The 17,115-nt window shown below is 38.9% G+C and overlaps 1 protein-coding gene across 1 annotated transcript in view; it reads right to left on the reverse strand.

Annotated features, from left to right (window-relative positions):
• prex2 (phosphatidylinositol-3,4,5-trisphosphate-dependent Rac exchange factor 2) overlaps positions 1-17,115 on the reverse strand; it is a 99,623-nt gene that overhangs the window by 43,821 nt on the left and 38,687 nt on the right. The window contains exons 13-22 of the mRNA XM_032551555.1: positions 16,999-17,048; positions 13,588-13,663; positions 12,315-12,387; positions 10,385-10,527; positions 9,955-10,047; positions 6,915-7,063; positions 6,739-6,824; positions 5,017-5,153; positions 1,308-1,425; positions 534-718 (exon numbers count right to left, since the gene is read on the reverse strand). Of these exons, the coding sequence (XP_032407446.1) occupies positions 534-718; positions 1,308-1,425; positions 5,017-5,153; positions 6,739-6,824; positions 6,915-7,063; positions 9,955-10,047; positions 10,385-10,527; positions 12,315-12,387; positions 13,588-13,663; positions 16,999-17,048 (1,110 nt within the window). The remainder of the gene's footprint in view (positions 1-533; positions 719-1,307; positions 1,426-5,016; positions 5,154-6,738; positions 6,825-6,914; positions 7,064-9,954; positions 10,048-10,384; positions 10,528-12,314; positions 12,388-13,587; positions 13,664-16,998; positions 17,049-17,115) is intronic.

The raw sequence follows: 17,115 nt of genomic DNA on the forward strand, positions 1-17,115 counted from the left end.
ACAGTAGGTCTTTGGTAAGGTTATATGCAGCATCAGCAAGGTGTTTTTAAGTTGAAGTTAGAAGAAGCACAGTCTAGCACAGTCTAGCCTGTTCTACAAAGACTCCTTCCTCAAAAATAATGTGACATTGTCCATAATCATAAGGTAGGCAGTTATTAACGAACAGAGCAGGAAAAGAGAAGAAATATTTTGACCTGAGCCAATAATAATTGTGAAATAGAAATCAATGAATTTATCAATAATCTATTAAATCTGATACTGGTATTGGAATTATGGCTTTAAAAAAAACTGGAAATCAGAAATCTGTGCATCTTTAGTATTCTTTTTTTTTTACTTTAATTTTTTAACATTTTCTGAATGTGCTGCAACTCTCCTATATTTAGATGCAGATTTAATCTTTACATACATTTTAGAGGGTTTCACAGCCTCCTCTAAAATAGAGTTTGTATTTTGCTGTGGGACTTAAATGATTTGCATGCTGACCTCTTCACAAAATGTTTTGTGAACATTCCAAAAGTAAAGTGAGCCACTACCTTAGCTGTGAGGCTGAAGAACCCCTTGGGTTCAACCATCTTCTCCAGCACGTGGCACTTGATGCCAGCAGTGCTGTCATACTCGTATACCACTCCGTACTCCAGGTGGACGTTGTCTATAGTGAGACTCACATGGTCCTTCTTCCCATCAATGATGGCGATTGTGTTGAATTTGTCCATCACTTCTATAATAGGTGAATTACACAAAAGGCAGAATTCAGTATGTTTTTTATCACACAAGCAAAACGGTACAAATTCATAAATTTTGGAATGCTCTTTAGCGATGTTGCAAGCATTGATTTCATCATCACATTCAGCAACAAAGGAGGCCTCAGACCACCAAGTCAGAGCATAATTCAAAAATAAGACACACTACTCATGGTTTTCCTCCAACTATCCCTGCAGAAAAAAAAATGATGAGTAGTTCCACTAAATTAACCAGTCCTATGCTAATGAAATGACTTAATATGGCAATAAATTTTGCTCTGCAGCAACTTGCTGAGAGGGAAATAGCTTTCCTTGTTTTACTCTCTCTTTGGGATCTATAAATTGTTGAGGGAAATTAACACTTGATGAGCCAAAGGAAGCGGCTGCTCTCAGACTAACACAATCCAGATGAGCCTGTTTCAGAGCAGCGTCTCATTCGGTAAGAATGAGCTTAAGTGTGTCGGGGTGAACAGGCGTGTGTTACATTCACAAACACCGTGGACCACAATGTATTGTCCCAAATGGGTGATTGTAATGTGCTTTGTGAATAGGCTTGTGTGTGGTCACCTTCCACTTTGCCCTCAAAGCCATCTCCGTTCTCGTCCAGGGTGGGTTTCTGGTTAGATTTCTGGTTTTCCTCCAGAGCGCTCTCGCTGTTATTGTAAATCCATTTAATGGTGTCTTGCTGCAAAAAATAATATGACTGTTCATCAAAGACATTCATTTCACAAACATGAAATGAGGAAGATTGTTTTAATTGATGGATATATTATTGAATCTAATTAAGAAGTTACAAGATTATCTGATTTCTGCACAAAAGCAATTGCAACCTTTATTTAATTTTTAATGAAATTAAAAAAGAACATCAAATTAAATAATCCATCACATAAATGTGATTATTTACCAAAACTAGTTGCAGATCTTAGTTTTAAAAAATTTAATGAACAGGGGGGAAAATATCAGACTTTTCAGCATGACAATGACTGATCAGAGCCATTCAAGAGAAAATAATCTGATTCTGGTTTTTGGCAAATTAATTTGGTGCATCTTGAAGTTTTACTTATTATTGAATGGATTAGCTCCCTTGCAAGTATACACACACCAACAAATCAAACGGTGACGAGAATTTGTCCTCTTTCAGTTTAAGTTTAAAATTATTTGAAACTTTATGTGTGGACAACCAGCCCACATGGATACATCACAAATGAGTGTTTAAAATATCTTTACCATGCAGGGTGGAGGCAAAAGTGCAAATGCACCAAAAAGTGTCAATGTCACTGTGAACAGGAACTCAGTATTAGTGAGATGTCAGATGAAGTCCGAGGAAGCTCAGAGACGCAAGACATTTTTTCAAGGGAAGCTGTGTTTACTGGAATATCTGCTATTAACTAAGAGAGAAAGACACTTAACGGATAATAGGAAGACTAAAGGAATAACACATTTTCTTCTGTTTTTATCCTTTTAATCTTTAGAAAGTAAATAACATTAGTAATAACATTATTCTTCTGCATGTCCCACGCTTTCGAACTGAAAAAAGGAAGCAGGCATTCAGTGTGTTGGCCCCCACAGCGTGGAATCAGTTGCAGTCTGAACTTAAGATGTCGGAAATGATTTCACTGGACTTATTTCGAGCAGTTCTTAAAGACAGGCAACAAGATTCTGTGAAACAGTGTCATTGTTTTTAAATTGTTTTTATTGTTTTATACTTGTGCATATGTATTAATTGTTTTTATCTTGTAACCAGGTTGCTATGTATTGCAAATTTTTTGCTCAGGTCCCTCTTGAAAATGAGATCTAGATCTCAACGGGGTTTACCTGATTAAATAAAGGAATATATATTGTATATAAATCATGAAACATGCTCAATTTGAAAAGGTTGAAATCTTTTGTTCAACTTTAAGAAAGGCAAGGATGTACATTTTCAAGAAATTACAGCGAGCGACTGCTGTGTTATTTATGCTACTCATGCTAACAAGCTAATTGCTAAAAAAATTATGCTAAAAAAAAACCTAAAGTACCCACTCCACAATCATAGTCTTTCAGTTTTAAATAAGCGTTAATAGCGACTGATCTTCTAATAAAACAGGGTGACTGAAAGGCCAGAAAAAACATTTCAAAAGCTACTCTTATATTTTTGCAAAAGTGTGGTACCCAGATTTTAGAAATAGTCAAAAAAAACTGATCAGTGCATCTCTGATGACAAAAGATCTACATTTTTCTCTGACGTCACTTTTATCAAAATGCCATGAATGGTGTTGGATTTGCTGCTAAAAATGTCTCCTGTATCTGCATAGGCTGTGGCTGGAGGCCGTAGCATGTTCATCCTAGCTATGTTGTTCACTGTCACAGTTGGATTGGCAGCGCAAACAACAGAAAGCCTTTGCAAACATATGGAAACATGGTGCTCTGCTAGGTCGCAAAAATAAACCCATGCCAATCTAATCAAGCCATTCTAGCGTGCCTCACAGGCATGTCTTTGTCTGCGCCGGTTTTCCACACTGTTTTTTTTTTTTTGGCCAAGGCTACATACACACTGTGCTTGCTCTCTGGTCTTCATGTGCTTAACCCCCGCCCCTCACCGCACACAGAAATATGCAGAGGACAAGAAGGAGAAGGCGGAATGTCTGTAGCCAAGGAAGATATAAACTAGATCCCCTGCTGTAGTACTTAAAATCTCCATTGTAATAACACATTATTGCTAACTCACACAATACACACACCTTTTGTCACCATTTCCCACCTTTAACAGGTGGTCTCTCCTCCTACACTAGTCTGCCTTCAACCACTCACATAAAATAAATAGATAACCCACCCTCCCGGCTGCCCTTCTTTCTCCAGTCATCTCCACATTTTTTACCTCCTCAATCGGCAGTCTACTAGTCTTTCACTATGAGCCAGGGGTCAACGCTGCTGGAGCAAACAAAACACTATTATTATTATTATTATTATTATTATTATTATTATTATTATTATTAAAACTACTATTATTTTGGGAGCTAAGAGGGGCTGTATGTTGTGTTTATAACTACTGCTCTCTTTTTTTGCATTTCTTTCTCTCTCTGCAGCCTCACATTTTTCCCATGCTACCAATCCATTACATAACAAACAGATCAATCGGCTAGTAGTTCAAAATGTCACCACCAGCAAGCGATCATTCAAAGACAGAAAACTGTAAGTAAAACAAGAATAAAAATCAAACCCAACGACAAAAACAGACAGAGAAGGAATGCATATTCTATTGCTACCTTCAGTTTAAGGGCAATAATTGAATGGGAAAAATAAATCCCATTTTTAAAAAGAATTGTCCTTGCCTCTTATTGCTTTGTGTTATTTAAATGCACTGGTTTCCAGAGCCTTTGGAAGAGGAGCAGGCCTGCTATTTAACAAAGTGGTACAAAACCACAGGGCTCAGGAGGTAGCGGGCTGTAACAGGTGTTTTGGTGATTCGAACCCCCACTTTATCTGTTTAGAAACACTTTATCGTGACTGAGACGGATAAAGTGTTTCTGGGCAAGACAGTTCAGCCGCTTTGGGTTGAAGTGTTTGAGGTGAAGACCCGGTGGCGCCAACTGAATGGGAGCCTTGCTTTTGTCCGTCTGCCCGAGGGCTACTATGAGCTGCTAGCTCACCACAGTCAGTGTGTGAATGTGTAATTAAGTGATTATAATGTAAAGTGCTTTGGAGTCCTCAGACTTTATGAAGTACAGACTATTTAACAATGGGATAATAAGATTATTTTCATTCACAAAGCTCAATCTTTGTCCAATTATGGAGACTTGTTTTTTCCTCGAAAGACTTCCTGCACTAGTGCGAACTCATTAGCTTTTTTAGTCTCAATATTGAGAAATTAGATCACATGTGAGAAATGCACCTAGGTATTTCAGGCTCATAAGCTGCATTTTCTACAGAAGTTGATTTGGCGGGGGTCAATTGTATAAATTACAAAAAATGTTTCAGTAAAATGTATTTTATAGGAATTTTTAGAGATGACTTAATAATAATAAATAATATTTTTAATATGGGACATTTTCTTTTTCCAATTACATAAATTAAATGTTGGACATTTTAAATATTTTCTTCAATACATGTTTTAACTTAATTTAAGGCTGCATCGTGTTTTTCTGGCCCAACTTTATCTTTTATTTTGCTAGTTTCACTTCCTTGATCTGACACATATTATGAATGATGGCCATTGAAACGGAGAAAACTTATGCTAGATTAATTTAATCTGTACTCTATCCCCTTTCGCCTATACTACCTTCTCCTGTTGTCATACCTGCGATGGTCGTCTGTATTTTCTGCACGCAGTGACATGAGCGATGACACTGGCGTGGCTCTCCTTGCTCACATTGATGCCATTTACTTTGATAATGCACTGGCCAGGGTGGAGGCCGGCGGTGGCTGCCACTGTTCCTGTTGGAGAAAGAGAAAAGAATAGAGTTTAGGTGAAGAACATTGTCTACATCCTCAACACAAAACTGCAGCAGTCGACATTCTTCGGGTTTGTATTTATGTCTTTATTTCCTGTTTTAAGCATTGAAGGAGCAGTGTGAAGGAGAGTTTAGTATTCAGAGGAGGGAAGTCATTTATCTAAAGAAGATGTAGGCCACTCTAAGGGACATAATTTAGACTACAGGAGAACTTTAAGGTTAAAAGCACTAAGAGGAAGCACATGAGAAGGTAAATATTTTCAATTGATTTCTTTTGTCTTTTGGGAGCTCAAATAGGTGGCCAGATAGGGAACACTAACATTTCTGGGTGGCACCCATTTCAGAATTATTTAGGAATTATCTAAATCAGTCATATACAGGTGGTTGAAGGCAGAGCCAGAAAGGAGAAATAGAGAAATATGGAAGACAAAAATGAAATAAATACACAAGAGAGGCATTCAGAAATAAGCTGTTTAATAAATTACTCCGACTATAAGTAATTCAAATAGTTTTCCGAATTGATTGGAAAAACCCACACCTAAGCTCACTGAAACAACTTCCCCTTCGGTGGGAAGTTGTGACTTCGGGAAGAAGACTTTAAATTGGTTGCACCACTGCACTCAGTATAAGTTATGTTAACTTCTAATCTTCCCTCTTATTACTTCAAATCTTAAATATTTAAAATGCATCATACATCAGCTTTTCTTTGCAACTGCTATATTGCAAACTTTAAAAAATTGGTGAAAGCTGTGATTTCATTTATTGTACAATTGTAATTCAAAAGTAGCAAACAGTAAACAAATCAATAAAAGTATAATTTTAGTGGTTCGGATGCAGATATCCATTGCAAGCATCGCCCTAGTTTGTAGTGTCACATTACATGGGCACCAGTTTCTCTGTGACCTCCCCTAAAAGCATCAGCAAGTACAGCTCTTGGACGATACAACACAATAATCAATAGTTCTCTGCGCAACCAACATCAGGCGTGTCTCCTAATTGGTATTACCTGTTCCTGCTGACCCCAAACACCAGGGGACAGGAGCTGTGGTGAAAAGCTGGGGGATTAAGACTCATCCTACACTTTGAGCTCAGTGCTTCTACTTCAACACACAGCAGGTTCCCAGGAAACACCATCAAGTCAACACTCACAATCCACATGCAAGTGCCTACCCTGCACTTTTCAACCCCCCTATCCCATTTAGATTGCTTTAGGAAAAAAAAAAAAAGATTCGATTCCCCCGAGGAGAGCCAGACAAGGCTATGGATTGTTTTTTGATTGGACCCTATTTTGTTCCACCCCTGATAGCAGCGCTTCTATACAAGCTCTATTAGGGAACAGCAGAGGGAGAGAAGGATTCTGATGAATGCAGGCCCTTTGTACACCCTACAGAGAAAATAATCCGATGAGAAAAAATGTGAATAGGTGGGTGGAAATCATTGTGACGTTTCACGCAACAGCCAAGTCATGCATTTCCCCACAGACTGAGGCAGCAGCTGCCTGCCAGCTGTGCTGCTGGTAAAAACAAATGCAACCCTTTTGCTGAGGCAGCCAGACAGATATCTCATACCTCTTCCGACAGCATGGACCACCGAAGGTCCAAATCCTCGGATCTGAAAGCCCAAACCGTCTGCGGAGTCTGGGATCTTTATCGTCCTACAGAAAGGAGAGAGACACAACCAATACTGAGATGTGAAGTCGCAAAGACGATTTTCACAGTTCAGTGCACACAGGGATCTGCCTTACTCTCTTGGCTTAGTGCTGACCAGCACCCTGAGGGGTCCCTTGCTGTTGAAACACTGCCTGAGGAGAACTTCCACTTCAGAGTATGGCCTCAGGAACACCAGGTCTCCATTGATGGCAAACAACTTCTTCCCAACTTCCAGGCCAGCCATCTAAAAATAGAATACAATACAAAAGAAACGAGACGAAAGGAATATTTAAAGCTTTAAGTTTTATGATCACGTCGAACAGAACTGGACAGAGTGTCTGTTTGAAATGTAAAAATACCACTATAATCCATTTATCTTTGTCATCCAGCATGCTGCTGGATTCTCCTATGAGGTTTTAATCGGCAAGGCTGAAGACTTGAAATACGCACGCACAGTTCTGCCAAACAGCTAAACCTTCGAGGATGTCTCAGTGTTTTTTTTAGGAGTGGTCAAATAAAAAGGAGGCCTTACAAGTCAAAAGATGGAACTGAACAGATTTTCCCAAATACCTGTTAAACTTTTAAAAACAGACAAGATAGCAACCCCAATGATGTATTGTGCAGCGTTTCATTTGAATTCTATTTAAAAATGTTATACAGTTTAACTTATAGCTCATGGCTGCCACTAGACTTAAAAGGTCCTGATACGCAGAACAGCAGCTAGAGCTCAGAAAAGATTACATGCAATCATTATGGGAATTAATGTTATTAATTACTTTTAAATACTTTTATTTAGTTATTCCTGCAACATATTCTTATTTTTCAGCCAGGGACCTTTAAAAACTTTATTTCACTTTAAATACAAGAACTGCATTCTTGGACCACACATTTTTAAGTAACTACAGGCATATTCCCAGTGGAGTAATAATTGTTGGGAGGTAATCTAAATTGTTTGGTCTCCTGGCACTGAATCAGCGTTTAAGCATTGTTCATAAACATTCCATAAGGTTGAGGTGGTGGAAAGGTTGTAAGCTTAAAATTAGCATGCTTTATCCATTCCCTCACTAGTTTTGATGTGTGACCAGGGTGGGCAATCCTGGTCCTTGAGGGCCGGTGTCCTGCAACTCTTGGATGTCTCCCTGTTCCAACACACTTGAATCCAATAGCTGAATCACCTCCTCCTAAGTGCAGTCAAGTTCTCCAGAGTCCTGCTAATGACCTCATTACTTGACTCAGGTGTGTTGAAGTAGAGATGCATCTAAAAGTTGCAGGAGACCGGCCCTCGAGGTCTGGAGTTGCCCACCCCTGGTTTAGCATCACTGACCAGCTGGATCACCCAGTATCGACTCTCAGGCTGTTGATTTGTTGGCAGTAGTTACAGTATGTTTCCACACGACATGCAATGTGCTAGTAAATGTGGCTAAACAGCATGATGCATCTACCACCATGTTCGACAGATGATAGTTGAGCTTGTTTGGTCCTTTTGGACAACTGCAAATTCCAGCAAAAATGGACATTTTGGAGCAGATGCTTCTGTCTCGGGTTAGCACCCGTATTGTAATATAAAATGTGCTTAGCCATGAACAGTGACACTGGTTTCCAAACATTCATGTTTCCGGGTTATGATAGGCCCGAGTCTCTGCGTTTCCAAAGTTATTCCTGAACAACCTAATTTCCATTCATTTGAGGACACCAGTTTGGGTCAAATATTTAAAACAGGACAATGATCCCAAACACACACCAGAGATGTTTTTGGAATGTAGAGATAAGTTTTACTAAAAGTTTCTGTAATAACCTCCTCAAAATCTGAACTCAATGGAAAGTTGAGAATGATTCTTGAAGAGTAAATATCATGCAGTTAATATTCCAGAAACATGTTCATGGCTACAAAAATGTGTGGATTTTCTGAGACTTTCAATTGAACATTTTAGTCAAATAGGACTTAGTCAAATAGTAGTACAGTTGTATATTTCAACAAATATGTGTAATTTTGTCAACAAATTCGAACTTATGCCCCCAATTCTTGTTTTCAAAAATAATCAAGACTGTTTGTTGTTTACTATATCCAACCTGGAAAAATTTCAATTAACATAAATAAAACAAAAGCCCAAAATGTATCAAATATTCATGTGTAAGATGAATATACAGAAATATCTCAACAAAATTTAATTTAGACATCTTAGTGTTTTCTTAAAACAAACAAAATGAAAGCCAATTTAATAGGACTTCTACTTCCAGTTCTTTAAAATGTATGGCCTAATTCTTAAATCAAATTTGTGTAATAATTTGAATTTGTATCACAGGTTAACACAACTATGTGCTATAGAACAATACAGAGAACCAGTGGCGATTTAACCCAGGCATGCAGGTTTTCTCCTTCTGTGTCTGTGTCATGTCCAGCCAAGCATGCAAATTTCTGGAAATGCATCACAGTAGAAGTGAGCAAAGTGTTACACTGAATAAAACACATTCTTTATTTTAGAAGTAATCTGTTTTGTGTAAGACAGAGAGATCTGCTTGTTGCTACATTTTTTCAGCTCCAGCTTATTTTTTTCTCCATTTCTCTTATTTGTGGTGTTCACTCAGCTGTTTCCTTCAACAAACTTTCAATAAAAAGTGAATCCTGAAAAATGAGGAGATTTTATCTGGGAAGCAAAATCCTTTTTTGAAAAGTGAACCTCTTTGACTCCAGCCAACCGCAGACCCGGTGAAGAATCTTTTGGACAAAGCTCTGTATCTGATGCCCCAGTTATCCCGCCTGCCTCTGTGTGTGGTGGTGTCTTTGTTTCAGTCATTGAAATTCACTCTACAGAAACTTCTATATCCAATGTTACCTCCTCCACGACACTAAACATTGACCTCTCAGTCCAGTTGCTAACTCAGTTGGCTGCACTCCATGTGTTTTCCGGCAAAAAGGAACTGCATGCACAACCTCCATCGTCCCAACAACTCTCCTACATTGCCACAGCTACAGATCCTGGCCTCACCCAAGCTTTGCAGGTTCAAACGCTGCAGTACGTGATGCTGGAATCTGACTAAATAACAACAACCAGACTCCCCAGCTATTCTGTCAGGCACAAAATGTTTACAAGGCGTGGGTGTGTGTGGAGTGCTGTCTGTTTTGTCTTGCCTCACCTCAGCCGCAGAGCCCTTCTCCACACATTTAATGATGGGGACTCGGTTTCTTTCTTCCAGGGTAAAGCCGTAGCTTCCATCACTTGGCCTTATCTGGAAAAAACAACATGTTGTGAATGAGCAAAAGTCCAAGCCAGCAGAGCAAAACACTTTCACAGAGCACAGGCATCCATACACACACAGCAGAAGGAGAGGATACTGCTCCAGACAGATAGCAGATTTTATAGTACTTTGCTCATTCTTCTGAACGGAATGGTAGTCTTGCTTACTGGGGTATAAAAATGTTTTTTGCAGAGTTTTTATTTTCTTTTTCTTTCTTGTCTAGCTGTGACCTCCATAATAAATCACTGGGCCTAAGACCACGTTGTGGGCAAACTGTAAGAAGTCTTAGCATAAGATACAATAGGAAGTTTAATCGAGAAGAACTCACCAAGAGAGACTTTGCGATGACATTTTCAACTATTTTCAGATCGTGCTTCAAGGGTTTGTGTTTGGTGTTGGATCCCTCCATCTCCTCATCAGCAAAGAAACGGAACAGCAAAGGTTCATCCTTAAACTCGCTCTTCTCCAACACTGAAAGATGCGACAGTGGAATCAATTAATATCAGAACATAAAACAAACATGGAACTATGTTAACTTAAAGAGTTGCCAGATTAAGATGAAATAAAAGTTTTAGTAAATCTAACAGATTGGCTAACTAATCGGAAAAAAAATTCAGAGTTTCTATCAACTGTCTATTGTCACAGAAAATAGTAGGGAAGAGAGTATGACAACCAAGTAGGTAAATACAGGAGGTAAGTAGGTAACTCCTTAACTGTCGCTCTCAAAATGATTAAATGTCAGACAAAGGGTTCATGAGGACAGAGGTATCATCATGGCAGATAAGGAGTTAAATAAGGAAGCAAATACGTATAGATGAGAAAATAAGTTAGGCTAGTTAAGTAAGCAAGTAAGTAAATGAGTAATCAAACTGATAGGTAGATTATGTAAGTAATTACATAATGTTCGTGTGCAAATAAAAAGGTCATGTATTTTTATAAAACATACAATGATAAATGTCAAATACCCATGTCGTTCTTTACTACAAGTGTTGTGTGCTTATTTGTAACATAGAAACATTCTAAAAGAAAAATGCAACAAATAGAGGTGAAAAGTGGACTTGAGTGGCTTTTGCAGAAACAAAGATCATCTTCTGCACTATTAAATGTTTAAAAAAATGTTCACTGGTTTATTGTATTCATTGAAGATTAAATAAATTTAAGTTTAAGTTTAAATAAAAATAATAATAGTTATTACAATGTGCACAGAGCATTATAAGCAAGAAAAGAAAGAACAGCTCTCACTAACTAAGACTCAAGCCCTGTCATTCAGGGTAAAGACCATTCAAAGGAATCAGACTGACAATAAATCCATAAATCCATAGTTTATATTGGCCTATATTCTATATCTGCCATATCGGATACTGCACTATACTTTGCTCAGTGAGCTTCAACTTTCCCTGACAGCATGACAGCAGCTCAGTCTCAAATACAACTTCTTCAAGTGCTGCAAAACCAAATTTCAAACCATGAAAATTAGGGAGCACAGAAAGGGAATCCCTGCTTAGTCAGATGCATATCACTGTTTAAGCTCTGCAAAAACATCTACCGAAACTGCAGCTCCTAAAAAAAAGAGCCCAATAGGGAAAAAGAGCTTCCCTCTGACATTCCTTCACTCATTTCCTTTCAAAATCAGATATACGGCCAGTGGTTTTAATAGCTACGTCGTCAGGCCAAATAACTTACAGGCACGAATAGTGAAATTATCCTGGAGGCAGAGGAAGTAAAAGAGGGTTTGATGGCCAGGGTTGTTATGTTCTTTAGATGTGCTGGTAATTTGTACTGTGTGGCTTGAACTGTGGGCATTTGGAGCAGGTTACATCATAGGGTTACAGGAAGGCTCCATGTGATTCATACTGCATCCCCAATGATGTAAACCTTGGCATACAGGAAGTTTGGGCTTGAAAACAAACCTGAGACTCATAAACAAAGTGTAGCCATAGTGACTGACCATTTTACATGTAAAGGTTCTCAGAGCTAGATTGAACGGTGCATGACCTCAGAACTTGGGCTATATGCATGTATGCATGCATGATGGTATCCAGGAACAGTCGCACAAACGCAAATTCATTCACTGGATTGGAAAAAGATTCTATTTCTGTACTGTGTCAAAGGGATTAAATGGAAAGAGAACAAGAATGGTTGTGTTCTTAGGCAGGATGCTAAATGCCAGACGCCCTGTGAGTACTTTCTCTGAATTTAACATTTAGCTTCCACTCAGTCTATGGAGAGGTTTGACTGAATGGGACAGACTGCTGTACCATGATGCATGAAGCCGTTGTCGCACAGCTCTACCCCCAAGATCAGCGCTTCCTCTCTTGTTCTGCAGTCCCCCTGCACCAACAGACAAAAAAAAATGTACATAGCTGAGAAACAGAACACTGGCTAGAAAAACAAGTAACAGAAGAAACAAGAAGAGCACAAGACAAAATAAAGAAGGGTGTCTGCTTTTTCGGGAATAGTTGAAATAGCACACTTACACTCCTGCTTTGTTCCTCCGTCCAAATACCCCAAGGCCAGCAGAGCCACTCAGCACTCTACCTTCACCACATCCAAAGTCATGTCTAGACAGTGCAGTGTGACAGCTCTGGAAGTCCCACTGCAGGAAGTGTGAGCGACTTGACTGGCCCAGGTCACACAAAATCCATAAGCAGAAACAGGATTGCAGTGGAAGGGGGATGAAATCATTGCGATATCTGCATTTGATTCTGCTGAGGTTGCTGTGTTCGTTTCATGTCTTTGTTGTAATCCTGTACAGAGCTATCAATCTGTCAGGCTGAGCACTTCCTGTCAGAGTCAATATAGCTTAGCCGTACAATCAATTCTGCTTTTCTTCTTTCGTTTCCTCTTGGCTCCGCTGAGAGTCTCAAATTTTATGACTTCTCCCATCTTTGCAGCACATTTGAAGTGAGCAACCTGTTATGATAACAACTACTTCCATTTTTGTTTTTTGGGGGGTTTTTTGTTTTGTTTTTTGGCTCTCGTTTGAACAAATCTGCTTCCAATCAGCTCAGAAGATGCAGAAAGTATGATTAAAAACAATGCGCTGTCAATTAATATTTTTTCAATTAGTAACAAGATCACAATGGCAAATTTGGAACCATAAAAAAAATTAACTTAGCTTGTGTAGCTTTTAACACAATTTTGAAATTTTAGATGAGATAAATAACCATCATAACATACTCAGAGCACAAATAAACACACTTATCAAACTTACAACTTATTGAAGAATCCTAAAACTAAATCCAGTGCTACCAATTGAAGTGTGTAGAAAACAGAGACCACATGTGTGTAATTTAATCTGTTTAAATGCAGCTATTCTGTGAAGGCCTCAGAGGTTTGGTAGAGAAAATTAGTGATGGAACAGCATCATGAAGACCAAACAACACCGTAGACAAGACAGAGGTTGTGAAAAAGTTTACCCTAACCTGGCTGCATAAACTTGATATAAAATATTAAAGTTTGTACTATAATGTAACAAAATGTGAAAAAGTTCAAGGTTTATGAATCCCTTTGATTACCTCTGTAGCTTACCTGTGCAATAAGCCAGTCTATGAGCTTGTTAGCCATGACCACTGACTTGTAGGTCCGTAAATGGTAGTCCTTATCCCTGGATAACAACAAAAGCAGACGTTTCCAATGGCAGCATTATAAAGGATATTTCAGGATATTTACTGTAACGTTTGCTTTCACTTTAATAATCTGAGACAGAGAACGTGCAGAGGAGTAATTGCTTGGTCTATTTAAACACAATGCCAAAAGGCGAACTAATAATTCCTGCTGTCAGCAAGGTGCGGCTACTTTTCAAGCACTTGAAGTTGTGTCATTTATCTAAGTGAGTTCTTAGGGGTTGTTGACAGCAAAACAGCATTCCTTGGTTAGAAGCTAGCACGTTGTTGCTGTTGTTGACTTGTTGCACTGGGCTACACTCTGCCAGACCCCAAGAATGCTGTTTGAAACGTAGCCGTGACTTTCCCATGAATGCTGCGGCATCCCAGGGGGACACGTAATATCAGGGCAGAGCCACAGGGCCGGGAAAGTCCTGAACTGCTGTGACTTAACGCTACTCTACCGCCTCCACCACAGGCAAACCATCACTCCAACACACTCACACAACCACACACAGATAAGTTTCAATCTCTCATCGTACAGACAAGGCTTGCGGGGTCATGTTAAAGTCCAATCTCAGCTGGTACTGCTCAAATTGCGAGGCGGGGCAACCTCCCCCCCCCAACAGTAAAACATGCTGTTATGAAAGCATATCTGGCTGCATGTGTTTGACTCCAACAAGCTGAAATGTCAATGCAAAATAACCCGTTTTCACCAGAAGAAACGTTTTTTTGCATTTTTCTTGAAAGGGAACCAAAACTAGAAGACTAGGCTCTACAGTGACTTGGGGGGGAAACACAAGAATGTCAGAGTAAAAAGAGGGTGCCCAGCAGGTAGCCATGAGTCTGGGTCAAGGAAACAGCAGTTTAAGGAGTTAAAGAGGTAAAAGTCAAATAAGATGGCCTTCACTTGCTGTCTGAAGATGGGAAAAATTTGTTTTGACGTTTTGTGAGTGGAGATGTATGTAGCTGTCTTTTCAAAGCAAGCTTTAAAATAAATCATATCAGGAAGCTAAAAGTTCAAGCTTTAATCAACTGCTCAGCCCTGATAAATTACTTAAGTATAATACACCAGATCATTTTTTATTCTGAAACTCATATACATATGTAATTAATGACTAAGCTCCTGGGTGATTCATCAGCACAAAAAAGAAACTCCATAATTTTTTGGGCACTATGTAAAGATAATTTGTGATTATTGATGCATTTGTCTAAGTCTAAACCTACCACAATCTGTAGATTAAAGAGTTCATCATCTCTAATCATCTCTTTGTTGTTTAACTGGTTACGCTTTTTAGATCTAGCGAGAACATTTAAAACAGCTGATAAGTTGTGAGGACAAAGGACAAAGCAGAGCTGTAAGGGGGGAAAACAGGAGCTGCACATGTAGGGGGCTGTTGAGAAGTTTATCCCCTATTCAGTTTTGACTTGTCTCTCTCTTGCTCTGCCAGGAAATTCCATGTAATTAAGCAGAGGCTGGATCGTCCAATTAAGCTCTGGTGTTCTCAGGCCCTATGATGTATTGTGCTGAGCTTTGAGAGAGCAGTCAGATCATCTGGCTAGCAACACAAACACCTCAAATCCCCCGAAGAGAGATATTACGCCAAGAAATCTGGCACGCAAACGTCAGGTTCTTAAGCGTTCGGGTCAGAAAGAATTGTGCAGAGGCTCCGAGCATGCATGTGGAGTAAACACACCCACCCTCTGGCTGTGGTGCCGTTTTAGAGCCCTGAAATGAAAGCTTTTCTTCAGGCCCCATTAAAATCTAGCATAAACAATGAACCAGGCTGTAGTTGGTGAGCAGAGGTCTTGAAAAATGGCCTCACATTGTATTGTGGCTAAGTTACTTAATTGGATATTTCTGTTTCGGTGAGGGTTCATTAATATATTTTCAAACGTTTCTTAATTGTCCAAACAAAAAGTTGAAAAACATGCAATATTATCTGTATTCTTGTATGTTTGTGTTATGCTTTATGTTAAAACTGGTCATTAGTGTTTTATTAATAGAGGCATTTTTAAGCACATTTGTACATGATACCTACTGGGACTTCAAGACGGGAAAAACCCGTTGCTGCAGTTACATTGTATTTATGTATTCATCAACAATATAGTGAAATATTTAAAAGTTTGTATTTCTTGTGATTTTGAAACTTTTTCTTACGGATAATGAAAACACAAAAAGCAGTGCTTCATAAAATCCTAATATTGTGAAAAAGTTAATTAGTGAAAACACAGGGTGTCACTCCCTAATTAAGGTATACACCTGCAATGCACGCCTATATGATCTCTCAGTCAGGGTCAGTCGATTACACTATCAATGGGAAACTGCTGACTACGCAGATGTCCATGAGCTAGCCAATGATACTCTCCACAAGGAGGGTAAACTAGAAATGTTAATTGCTAAAGAAGTTGGCTTTTTACAGAATGGTGTATCCGAGCAGATTCATAGAAGACTGAGTGGAAGGAAAACCTGTGGTAGGAAAAGGTGCACCAACAACAGTGATAACAGTATGAAGTTTCCACAAACAATGATGCTATGGGGAGACATGTGATCTACTAGTGTTGCTCAAATAGGCTTTTTTGTCCAGTTAATGCAGCCACGTACCAGGAAAAATAAAAACACTTCAAAATTCCTTCTGCTAACAGGCTGTATAGAGATGATGTGTTCAGTTTCCAGCAGGGCCTGGATTGCCAAAGGCTTGTTTAATGACCCTGGTATTGTTGTGCTTGATTGAGCAGCAAACTGGCCTGGCCTGAGTCCCTCAGAGAATCTTTGGGACAAGAGGAAAATGAGAGACTCCAGACTCAACAATGCAAATGACCTGAAGGAAGCAATCAAAGCAATGACCCCACAGCTGAGCCACAGGCTGATCGCCTCTGTTCCATGCTGCATTGGTGCAATAATTCTTGCAAAAGGTGTTTGTAGAAATGAACATATTTTTCAGAAGTTTGACATTTTTCCTTATCCTGTTTTATTTATTTAATATTCAAATTTCCTGAGAAAATTTATTTCGGATTTTAATTATGCAACAAAATTACAAGAAACAAATCCCTGAGGCATTTCACTCATATGTGTAATGAATCTACAAAGTTTCATTGTCTAATATGAGCAAATAGAAACATTGTAATTTAATGACATTTTTTAGATATATCTGCAAAGTCAATCATGCAAAAGGTTTAATGAAATTACACACAGGAATCTTCACAGTTTATCAGTATATTACAAATGAGATTACAAATCTCTCATTAATTTCTATCGCTCTGTATAAGAAGCCAAATCCAATCTACAATTGTCACATCTTCCTTAGTAAGAACAGAGAAATAGACAAACACATACCTGATGACAGGGTTGAAGAGGCTGTGAAGGCGGCAGAACAGTCGGACACCCTGAGCAAAACAGAGAAGACAGGGTTTCTCAGGTCGGAGATGTTTTAGTAAATCGTGATTTAGTCTT

This window comes from Xiphophorus hellerii, chromosome 21, assembly GCF_003331165.1.
Source record: "Xiphophorus hellerii strain 12219 chromosome 21, Xiphophorus_hellerii-4.1, whole genome shotgun sequence".
In the NCBI taxonomy this organism is placed as follows: Eukaryota; Metazoa; Chordata; class Actinopteri; order Cyprinodontiformes; family Poeciliidae; genus Xiphophorus; species Xiphophorus hellerii.